Source organism: Salvelinus sp. IW2-2015, linkage group LG32 (assembly GCF_002910315.2).
Source record: "Salvelinus sp. IW2-2015 linkage group LG32, ASM291031v2, whole genome shotgun sequence".
In the NCBI taxonomy this organism is placed as follows: Eukaryota; Metazoa; Chordata; class Actinopteri; order Salmoniformes; family Salmonidae; genus Salvelinus; species Salvelinus sp. IW2-2015.
In genome coordinates, this window is record NC_036871.1 from 35,178,454 (window position 1) to 35,190,591 (window position 12,138).

Genomic DNA, 12,138 nt, shown 5'->3' on the forward strand with positions numbered 1-12,138 from the left:
TCCTTATGTTCCATTACCAAGACAACAAATTCATTCTTTACTGGCTCAGAAGGAGCCATAAACCCAAATTTTCTTCTCTGTGATCTCACGGTCTTACGGCTAGGTTTGAGATGTATACGGTGTGTCTGTGCCAGTGTGGTGTGTGTACGCGTCCGCGCGTTACACACATTATCAAGTTGGTTCTGGTTAACACACATGATCCAGTCTTCTCTCTGGCTTACAGAGCATCACACAGAATTGATAGTTGTCTCTGGCATGTCACTAAAGAGGTGAAGGTCCTGAGGTTGTGAACTAGCAGATGCCACAGAATCAGCCCAATTCTGGCAGGCATGAGATAATAAAACTATGGGCCAGACGACTCAGTTCCTACACAGTGAAGTTGTTTCTCTAATTTGATTAAACAGAGAGAGGAAGAGAGGAATAGAGGGTGAGAGGAAGAGAGGAAGAGGGGGAGAGGGAATGGAGAGATGCACTCCTAATTACTGTGCCATCTGCCCATTCCTGGACTGCAGCCAACTCTACGGGCAGCTGGGATAGAGGGATGGGGGAGGGAGAAAAAGAGTGAGATGGAGGGAAAAGAGAACGGGGGAGGGTGAGAGAGAAACAGAAAGGAGGGTGGGAGCAAGTAGAACTCACAAGAGGGAGATGGAGAGAAAAAAAGAGGGAGGGGAGAAAAATAAAAAGATGGAAGGTGAACAGTCGACACTGTATAGAGGAGGTTTAGTGAAGTCATCAAGCCTCATTCTTTACCTTAAGCAATGGACGGGTGAGAATGCTGGGCTGGAAGGAATGCATGCACATCTATAAAATAAATGGCCTACAAATAAAACCCACTATAAATACAGAAGTCTAAATAAATGAATGGGTGAATGAGTGGGGCTCCGTTGATTTTTTCACCTCGTTGGCAATGCAAAAGCACACAGCTGTGGGGCTGGAGGCCCTCTCTCTCTCTGCCAGTTTGGCTGCCGTTCTAAAATCCGGGGTTATAGTCTGGGGATTGGTGTGCGTCCACATTACACACACTGACAATGAGGGCTGGGAGGCAGTTTAGGCATGGGGGATGCAGAACATGTGTGTGTAAGGGAGTGGGTGGGGTGAATGTTTTAGATGAGGAAGCATTCCTGAGAGTGAGTGGGGAAAGGTTTGAATATGGTTGGGCGACAAGGTTTCTTGCGTAGGTGGGCTCATTTTGGGTTGGAAGGGGCAAAAGGTCCGAAACAGGTTTGTGTTCTTCAGGGACAATAGGCAGACTAAGGTGTGGCAGTCTGGTACGAGGAGGTAATGGTGGGAGAGGGGGGCAGTACTTACTGAAGAGGGCAGGCCAGGGGGAACTTTCCTGATCTTTTTTGGCTGGCCATCTGAGGAGACACACACAGTGAGTACATAGATGAAACAACAGAGTTATGAATGCAGTGTTAACAGTTCGGGCATATCGATGAATGGGTTCATTCATGCTGTGAATGGGTTCATTCATGCTGTCCATTAGGTAAGCTCTGTGCTGGTAGGAATATCTGTCTTTATGAGCCCTTATAAATGCCTTAATCAAACGGAATCTTATCTTATCCAACCAGTGTGTTTATGCAACGGTGTCACCGCGCCGCTCCTCCCATTGAACCCCTGGCTGGTTTAGCAGAAGTGAGAGTTCTCTGGTTGTTATTTTAAACATCAGTAGGAGAAGTGAGGGTAATCACAGTCCTACATATACACCAGAGTAAAGAGCAACTCCTTCACATAGTAATAGTATTAGTGGAGTGGATATGGTCGTGAATTCCATGTGATTTTACACGGACCTGCCAATTAGGTGACACTATGAATTGTTTCATGTAATTCAACTGCAGTAAGCATTAGCAGTAGAAATAGAACTGGAATTAAAAAACACCCTCCAATATGACCAGAAGGAAACACCATGGAACACTGTTTTACATTGGAACACTGCTTTACATTGGAACACTGCTTTACATTGGAATGTCGGTTCTACATTGGAATGTCRGTTCTACATTGGAATGTCGGTTCTACATTGGAATGTGTGCTCCATCTCCTTTGCATTCTATGGGATAATATTCTGTGGTTTCTGTCCTTACCCATGCTCTCCTGGGTGGATCTCCTGCGAGGATTGAACTGGGAGGGGTAAAACTGGGAGCCTGACTTCAGACCCGAGGGGGACAGGGCATCAGGACTGGGCATGGGCATCTCACTGGGCATAAAGCCCGGCTACACAGGAGGAGAGAAGACCAGGTCAGTCCCACAAATACTGCTAGAGATAGTAATGTTGAGAGAGGACGAGGGGGAGAGGGGATGAGAAGGACGAGGGGAGCAGGAGAGAGGATGAGAAGGACGAGGGGAGCAGGATGAGGGGATGAGAAGGACGAGGGGAGGCAGGAGCGAGGATGAAAGAAAGGACGAGGGGAGCAGGACGATGAGGATGAGAAGGACGAGGATGAGAAGGACGAGGGGAGCAGGAGAGAGGATGAGAAGGACGAGGGGAGCAGGAGAGAGGATGAGAAGGACGAGGGGAGCAGATTCACAATAAAAATCACTCAGCTGAAGAGACCACAGCTACAGATGGGAGAACTAGTCACAAGAGCGAAAAACCAAGTTGGAAGAGAAGCGACTGATTTTACCTGTGCTCCAAAAGAAGAGTAGGGTCCTCGCTCAGCTTTGCCTGTAAAAACAGATAGAGGGACAATCAGGGCAGGACATGGTAAAAACCTTTAAAGGCCGTTTCACTCATCTCCAGCACATTAACAACCAATCTGACCTGTTCCCCTTTCTCCAGTTGGGCGCCCCTTATCTGCCACCCGCCCGCCGTGTGAGGTGCTCTATATGAAGGGTTGTATTTATGACTTTAGACAGGAGCAAAACAACTTGGCTCGTTATAGAGGGTCCGGGGGTAATTAAAGCCTAACCCCCATCTCTGCTCTCCTGACAGCTCAGCTGAGAGACACACAAACATGCTACACTAATCCCTTGGGAGAGGTTTGTTTGTGCTTGGGTGCTCCTAAACCCCTCAACCCCACCCTAAACCCCTCACACCCCCCACCCTTTGTCATGATGGGGACGTCCAATCAGCTGAGCTTAATTAAATGGAAGGCCAGGGAGAGAACCTGTTCCAGATACAAGATCTAAAACATAGGCCAGGGTGGAGGAAATATATACAGATCTCCTTACCCACAATTCCTGAGCCGAACATAGGGGTGGAAGCCAGGCATTCATGCTCATTGTAATGAGTTCCTTCACCATAACCCTGGAGGGAAGAAGAGAAATAAACAGACAAAGAGAAAGATGAAGAATTTAAATCAAATGCTGTGTCTTAAAACAGATTCAACATGACCATCTACAAGCAAAACGCACTGTGCCTCTGAGCTCTTTGGACCAATCTGTTACATCCAGATAAGATTAGTCATATGGATGAGTAATATCCCCGGTGGACGATATCAGGGTTATGGATTAGTGATATCCACGGTGTAAGAACATGTCGATGTTGATACACTACATGACCAAAAGTATGTGGACACCTGCTTGTCGAACAGCTCATTCCAAAATCATGGGCATTAACATGGAGTTGGTCTCGCCTTTACGGCTATAGAAGCCCCCTAGAATGCTTCTAGGAAGGCTTTTAACTAGATGTTGGAACATTGCATGACTTGCTTCCATTCAGCCACAAGAGCATTAGTGAAGTTGGGCAATCAGGCMTGGCTAGCAGTTGGTGTTCCAATTCATCCCAAAGGTGTTTGATGGGGTTGAGGTCAGGGCTCTGTGCAGTCCAGTCAAGTTCTTCCACACAGCTCGACAAACCATTTTTGTATAGACCTCGCTTTGTGCATGGGGACAATGTCATGCTGAAACAGGAAAGGGCATGCCCCAAACTGTTGCCACAAAGTTGGAAGCACAGAATCGTCTAGAATGTCATTGTATGCTGTAGCGTTAAAATTTAAATTCACTGGAACTAAGGGGCCTAGTCCAAACCATGAAAAACAGCGCCAGACCATTATTCCTCCTCCACCAAACTTTACAGTTGGCACTATGCATTGGGGCAGGTAGCGTTCTCCTGGCATCCTCCAAACCCAGATTAGTCCGTCGCACTGCCCGATGGAGAAGCGTGATTCATCACTCCAGAGAACGCGTTTTTCACTGCTCCACAGTCCAATGGCGGCGAGCTTTACACCACTCCAGCCGACGCTTGGCATTGCACATGGTGATCTTAGGCTTGTGTTTCGGSTGCTCGGCCATGGAAACCCATTTCATGAAGCTCCCGACGAACAGTTCATGTGCCGACGTTGCTTCCAGAGGCAGTTTGGAACTTGGTAGTGAGTGTTGCAACGTGCTTCAGCACTCGGCGGTCCCGTTCTGTGAGCTTGTGTGGCCTACCACATCGCAGCTGAGCCATTGTTGCTCCTAGATGTTTTCACTTCACAATAACAGCAATTACAGTTGACCGGGGCAACTCTAGCAGGGCAGAAAATGGATGAACTGACTTCTTGAAAAGGTGCCATCCTATGACGGTGCCACGTTGAAAGTCAYTGAGCTCATCAGTAAGGCCATCCTACTGTCAATGTTTGTCTATGGAGATTGCATGGASGTGTGCTCGATTTTATACACCCGTCAGCAATGGGTGTGGCTGAAATAGATGAATCCACTAATTTGAAGGGGTGTCCACATACACTTGCACTATATATTGGGGCGGCAGCGTAGCCTAGTGGTTAGAGCGTTGGACTAGTAACCGAAAGGTTGCAAGTTCAAATCCCAGGGCTGACAAGGTACRAATCTGTCGTTCTGCCCCTGAACAAGGCAGTTAACCCACTGTTCCTAGGCCATCATTGAAAATAAGAATTTGTTCTTAACTGACTTGCCTAGTTAAAGGTAAAAAAACTAATAAATATACACAAAAGTGCAGTGTCCCTTACCCGTCCCTGGTTGAAGGAAGGGCTGTTCTGTTCTCCAGATGCCCAGGGGGTAGAACCGCTTCGCTCATCCATACCTAGAACACAGAACACAGGGTTAGACCTGAGAGGTGTTGGACTGGAAAAGGAGGGAGAAAAGGACCAACTAAATACTTAATCTAAATAACCCCTAGTCCCCCCCACCCGAGTATTGATAGGTTTGAGTGGGTTGGAAATGTGTGCAGAATATGCCAAAAATTCCACCCAGCCAATCAAGGTGGAGCATTACCATAACCTCAATACCTATCCAATCTTTTCAGATCCAGAAGATAGAGGCACTGCAGCTTCCGAACTGCCTGGGAGTGCTATAAAAACCTTTGGCTACTTCAGTAACCACTATAACCACTTCAGCTTCCAGTGTCCGCTCTGCCACCAACATGARGCGGGTTGATTTTGTCTAGAAAATCTGGAGTATGGACCTCAGTTCATCTTTCAATCACCCACGTGGGTATATGCTCCTAAAAACCAACGAGGAGATGGGAAAGATGGGACTTGCAGCGCTTCAAGCATCATAAATAGAACCAAGTTCTATTTTAGCGCCTGGCTACGCAAACGCGTGTGAGCAGTGTGGGTGCAATGATTGAAAAACATGTTAACTCTGTCTTTCAAAGATAATTCATAAAAATCCAAATAACTTCACAGATCTTCATGGWAAAGGGTTTAACTTCTTTGGGGTAGAGGGCAGTATTTTCACGTCCGGATGAAAAGCGTGCCCAGAGTAAACGGCCTGCTACTCAGCCATAAAAGCTAGAATATGCATATTATTAGTAGATTTGAATAGACAACATTCTGAAGTTTCTAAAACTGTTTGAATGATGTCTGTGAGTATAACAGAACTCATGGCAGGCAAAAACCTGAGAAAAAAATCCAACCAGGAAGTGGGAAATATGAGGTTGGTCGATTTTCAACTCGGCCCCTATTGAAGATACAGTGGGATATTGGTCAAGTTGCACTTCCTAAGGCTTCCACTAGATGTCAACAGTCTTTAGAGCCTTGTCTGATGCTTCTACTGTGAGGTGGGGCCGAATGAGAGAGTATTGAGTAAGGTCTACCATGAGCTGAACATGCGCTGACCATGCGCGTTCATGTGAGAGCGAGTACTGTTCCATCGCACTTCTGAAGACAAAGGAATTCTCCGGTTGGAACATTATTGAAGAATTATGTTAAAAACATCCTAAAGATTGATTCAATACTTAGTTTGTAATGTTTTTACGGACTGTAATATCACTTTTTTTTTTAAACTTTTCGTCCGTACTTTCCGCTGGACTTGCACGCGTGGCTGTGTTATTCTGTGAATAGGCACTCACCTAACATAATCGTTTGGTTTGCTTTCGTCGTAAAGCTTTTTTGAAATCGGACACTGTGGCTGGATTTACAACAAGTGTATCTTTAAAATTGGTGTAAAATACATGTATGTTTGAGAATTTTAATTATGGGATTTCTGTTGTTTTGAATTTGGCGCCCTGCAGTTTCACTGGCTGTTGACGAGGTGGGACGCTACCGTCCCGCGTACCCTAGAGAGGTTAAACACTGTTTCCCATGCTTATTCAATGAACACATAACAATTAATGAACATGCACCTGTGGAACGGTCGTTAAGACACTAACAGCTTACAGACGGTCTGCAATTAAGGTCACAGTTATGAAAACTTAGGCACATAAAAAGAGGCCTTTCTACTGACTCTGAAAAACACCAAAAGGAAGATGCCAGGTTCCCTGCTCATCAGTGTGAAGATCGCCTATGGGCACAAACCACCGTCACTGGAGCAGACAGGACTGGCAAAAAGTGCTCTTCCCCCGTCGAGTTGCGTTTTTGTCTCACCAGGAGTGATGGTCGGATTCGCATTTATCGTCGTAGGAAGAGGCGTTACACCGAGGCCTGTCCTCTGGATCAGGATCGATTTGAAGGTGGTCTGGGCGGTGTGTCACAGCATCATCGGACTGAGCTTGTCGTCATTGCAGGCAATCTCAACGCTGTGCGTTACAGGGAAGACATCCTCCTCCCTCATGTGGTACCCTTCCTGCAGGCTCATCCTGACATGACCCTCCAGCATGACAATGCACCAGCCATACAGCTTGTTCTGTGCGTGATTTCCTGCAAGACAGGTATGTCAGTGTTCTGCCATGGCCAGCAAAGAGCCCGGATCTCAATCCTATTGAGCACGTCTGGGACCTGTTGGATCGGCGGGTGAGGGCTAGGGTCATTCCTCCAGAAATGTCTGGGAACTTGCAGGTGCCTTGGTGGAAGAGTGGGGTAACATCTCACAGCAAGAACTGACAAATCTGGTGCAGTCCATGAGGAGGAGATGTACTGCAGAACCTAATGCAGCTGGTGGCCACACCAGATACCGACTGTTACTTTTGATTTTGATCCCCCCCCCCTTTGTTCAGGGACACATTATTCAATTTCTGTTAGTCACATGTCTGTGGAACTTGTTCAGTTTGTCTCAGTTGTTTAATCTTGTTATGTTCATACAATTATTTACACATGTTAAGTTTGCTGAAAATAAAACGCAGTTGACATTTCTTTTTTTGCTGAGTTTGTGTGTACAATACATTTATTTTGCTACGGGARCAGTGTGGTCAGCATGTTAGTGTGGCTAAGAGCTGTAGGAAGTTTGAATAATTAACAAGCATGAGGCTCCTACAATCATCCTCAACATTTGTCATTCTCCCACTTCWCTCCTTTACATTTTTCCATGGCAACGCAGTAGCAGTTAATATCCCCATCCCCTTACACCCTCTTTGCATGACAACAGACTAAGGGATACACATTAACAGAATGGACACAAGTCATTTAGCCATGTTGTCCCTGGTCAAATGATTAGCATTGAAAAAAGGGGAAAGTAGGGAGTGTTTTAAAGATTGGTGAAGCAGCAATTCTCTCCCTCCAACCTCCTCTCTTACCACTACCCAGCATCTCTGGGGGGAAGCTGTGGCTTAATTGTGGGCTGATCTGCATAATAGTGCATATTAATGAGGCTTTGCTCTATGAATATTCATATTTTTTTGTTTTGTTGTCTAATTAAAAAAACAGAGAGGCGGAGGCGARCGGGTAGGAAGAAGACGATCAGCCATCGAGGAGAATGATGGTCCAGAGTGGAGTGAGCTGCTACATCACCGTGACAACTGATCTATAGGAGAGATGCCAGCAGAATGGCAGATGGAGGAGACGAGGGGCTTGTTGCCTCGACGTGATGTCACTCTCCATGTCAATCAGTAGTGAGGAAATGTACACAGCAGAGACATAGAACAGCACACATAAGGACCAGTCCCTTCCTCTGCTGGAAATGACAACAGTGTTTCTCCTAGTCATTTCCCAGGGGGATCGCAAAGGCGCCAACGAAGGGATAGTTCACCAGGGACCTCACGATATCACCAAACGCAGGTGCCGATACGATATGTATTATGATTCTATATGTAGTGTGATTCAAAACTGTGATTTTTGAAATTTGATGTTCCAAACATATTTCTCACCATATGTCTGCTGCAGAGGGACTAGAGAGCCATGAGAAAACCAGTTTTGATCAGTCATTGAAATAAAAGTGCTGAAAACATATTGGCTCCCTATTTAAAAAGATGAACAACAAGCTATAAAGGAAAAACACCGAAGTTCTGGTGCAGGTACAGCCAACTAGCGCAAAATATTGCGAAATTGTCAAAGCGATACGATCAAATATAATATCCCGATATGCAACTATCAATTCCCCCCCCCATCACTGAGTGTACAAAACATTAACACCTTTTCTTTCCATGTTAGACTGACCAGGTGAATCCAAGTCAAACCTATGATCCCTTATTGATGTCACTTATTAAATCCACTTCAATCAGTGTAGATGAAGGGGAGGAAACAGGTTAAAGGATTTTTAGGCTTCGAGACAATTGAGACATGGATTGTGTGTGTGCCATTCAGAGGGTGAATGGGCAAGACAAAATATTTAAGTGCCATTGAACAGGGTATGGTAGTAGGTGCCAGGTGTACCAGTTTGTGTCAAGAACAGCAACGCTGCTGGGTTTATCACGCTCAAAAGTTTCCCGTGTGTATCAAGAATGGTCCACAACCCAAAGGACATCCACCAACTTGACAACTGTGGGAAGCATTGGAGTCAACATGGTCCAGCATCTCTGTGGAACGCTTGACACYTTGTGGAGTCCATACCCCGACAAATTGAGGCTGTTCTGGGGGCAAAAGGGGGCGGTGCAACTCAATATTATGAAGGTGTTCCAAATGTTTGGTATTCACCCACATTTAAATGTAATCTAATAATAATATCCAATAATATATATATTTTTTTATAGCTTTGTCACAGCTTTGTACCTTTTGGCATGTGCTAAACAGCTAGCCTAAAATCACCTTCTGACTACTTGTACAGACCACAGTCTAGATATCCACAAGATGCGTTAAACTTGAGGTTAACCATCTCCATAACCCTGTCGAGGGCTGCCAAGACAAACATTATGAGGACGTCTTGGTCTGGTCTCCTCCTCCTGCTGCTGCTAAACCAGGCCGGACCTCAGATGCCATCTTCACAAGCCACACAATCCACATTCCCCTCAAGTCAATACTATGAATGGGCGCCTAAAATGGAGTCATCTGAAGAATGTGGAAGACTTAGCATAGCCGCTGGGGTAGGAAATGAACACGGTGGGTATCCCTTACTGCTCTTTAGGAAGACTGACAGGTGCAAAGGAGGGGAGATCCAGATCTGAACTGACACCATGGGGATAAAGGAGAGCTTCGCAGGTACCTAGAACCCCTGGCCCCGGGCTATTCACATATTCTCCTGGGGAGGGAAAGGTGGACAGGAAGTAAGGAGGGAATGGAGAGGAGAGGGGGTTTGGAATGCATTGAAGGAAGTGCTCTCCTAGACCTTCTGGGTTAAGTTGTAAGTAGCATCACAACTCTTATTGCAAGGGATTTTTATGGTTGTCCAGGGATTTGAACTGTATTAAAAAAGGTATGGAGGGAAAGTTCATTTGAACCAGGGAGATACAAATATGAAGACTGTTTCACACCACACAAATGACTCWCAWTGWGAGGGAGAGCGCAAGTGAGCAACTCTGAAGTAAAACATCAAAATAGCTTTCATGCATATTCATTACGAATTCACATTTTTTTATTCCACATTTTCCTTCTAATTAACAGAGCTGCTGATTAGTAGATGAAGGAGAGAATAAGTGACAGACTCGTCTAAGTAGACTCCTCTGTATTGCTCAAACTTCAAATGGCTTCCTCCTACAAGTCGTTACCATGACAGCCTGATATAAGACACTACTACAACAGAGAAAACAACGGAGCTCCTGTACACAAATCCCTGGTTTCACACATCCATAGAAATCGTTAGAAGAAAGGACCCCGTATTGAACTCCACATTCTAACTCTATGGACTCATTTAAAGTATGACGAATAAACCAATAATCTTGAAAGTGGTTTGTCTACTATGTTGCAGAGCCATTGCGGACTAGAACAACCCTAACATACGTGAGGCAAGGACTTTACACCTTAACCGCTTTTTATGGGGTTTGCCGGCGGGGAAACTTGTGTGCATGCGTGCGTACGTACGTCAGTGAATGTCTCAGAGAGCGAGAGGGTTGAGTCAGGACAGACACGTTCACTATAGCGAGCCTTCCCTTTAAACCCGGGCCTCACCACCCCTTTAAGAGACTGAGGCTGGTCTATAATTAACACAGGAAGAGATAGTGGAAACGGAGCAGTCAGTCTGAGTCACTGGCTCTGAGGCTACAGGACTAAAACACAGGGAACATGCAGACACATGTACACACTTACTGGTGTACTGTCCGTCTACACTTTCTTCTTTCTCCTGTATGACAGAAATGTGAGTCACCCAGACAAGGCAAAATGACTAATAAGTATTAAGGAGCGCGATTGTGATTTAAGGAATGTCTAGAATGGAAATGCAACAGTATGGTGTGTGATGCGTCTGAAATGATTCATAAGAGCTGGTGTTAAGATGCCGAGAGGTCAATATTAAACACCAATTTTACATTCCAAACTTCAACACGATTAGGCATGCTACTTTCACATTGAAGATATTTTTGAAATCATTGAAGTTAGAAGCTACAAGCATTAGGCTAAATCCTTCAGAAAATGCTGACCTTAGTAGCGGGCTCAACGCAACTGTTACGCCTCTTTATATTCTGTACAATGGATGTTATGTTTAAAGCTCTGCGGTTTGAGCAGTCAGACATAGTATGCCTCTAGACCACACAAGGAATCCAATTCGTATGCAAATCTGATCGAGTTACTAAATGACCAATTCCATTTCCATTCACATGAAGGAAACTTCCTAAAGAACAGAAAGTTCATGCAAAACACACTCTGCTCTTCTGCATTTAGCCAAAGCCAGGGTTTAAAAATACCAGTTCAGATTCTCAGTTTCTGGTTGCCAGTAAATGAAACTTGGTTGGAAGTTAGGTGGCACCTCAAGGGAATCGCACATACCCACCTAATGTCAGAGAGAACCAGGGATGCATGACAGCTACTACGGGTAGAAGTCTGTCCTTGACACAGATCAATGATCAGTTTACCCCTCCCCCAAAACAGACCTTAGTCCAGTATCCAGGGTCAGGGTAAATTCATCCTAATCCATGAGTCCTTGACAATACATGGCAGCCATTTTACACCCGACAAGGATGAGCCTGAGCACCAGAGAAAAACAGCCATTTTACACCCGACAGGGATGAACCTGAGCACCAGAGAAAAACAGCCATTTTACACCCGACGAGGATGAGCCTGAGCACCAGAGAAAAACAGCCAATTTACACCCGACAAGGATGAACCTGAGCACCAGAGAAAACAGCCATTTTACACCCGAAGGGATGAGCCTGAGCACCAGAGAAAACAGCCATTTTACACCCGACAAGGATGAACCTGAGCACCATGAGAAAAACAGCCATTTTACACCCGACAAGAATGAACCTGAGCACCAGAGAAAAACAGCCATTTTACACCCGACAGGGATGAACCTGAGCACCAGAGAAAAACAGCCATTTTACACCCGACAAGGATGAACCTGAGCACCAGAGAAAAAACAGCCATTTTACACCCGACAGGGATGAACCTGAGCACCAGAGAAAAACAGCCATTTTACACCCGACAGGATGAGCCTGAGCACCAGAGAAAAAACAGCCATTTTACACCCGACAGGATGAAGCCTGAGCACCAGAGAAAAACAGCC

General features: G+C 45.5%; 1 protein-coding gene across 3 annotated transcripts in view; it reads right to left on the reverse strand.

The window, feature by feature from the left end:
• Positions 1–12,138, reverse strand: part of tcf3a (transcription factor 3a) — a 40,531-nt gene that overhangs the window by 16,787 nt on the left and 11,606 nt on the right. For all 3 annotated transcript variants that reach the window (XM_023977481.2, XM_023977480.2, XM_023977478.2), the window contains exons 4-8: positions 4,905–4,978; positions 3,169–3,244; positions 2,622–2,662; positions 2,082–2,211; positions 1,309–1,358 (exon numbers count right to left, since the gene is read on the reverse strand). In XM_023977481.2, coding sequence (XP_023833249.1) covers positions 1,309–1,358; positions 2,082–2,211; positions 2,622–2,662; positions 3,169–3,244; positions 4,905–4,978 — 371 coding nt within the window. The remainder of the gene's footprint in view (positions 1–1,308; positions 1,359–2,081; positions 2,212–2,621; positions 2,663–3,168; positions 3,245–4,904; positions 4,979–12,138) is intronic.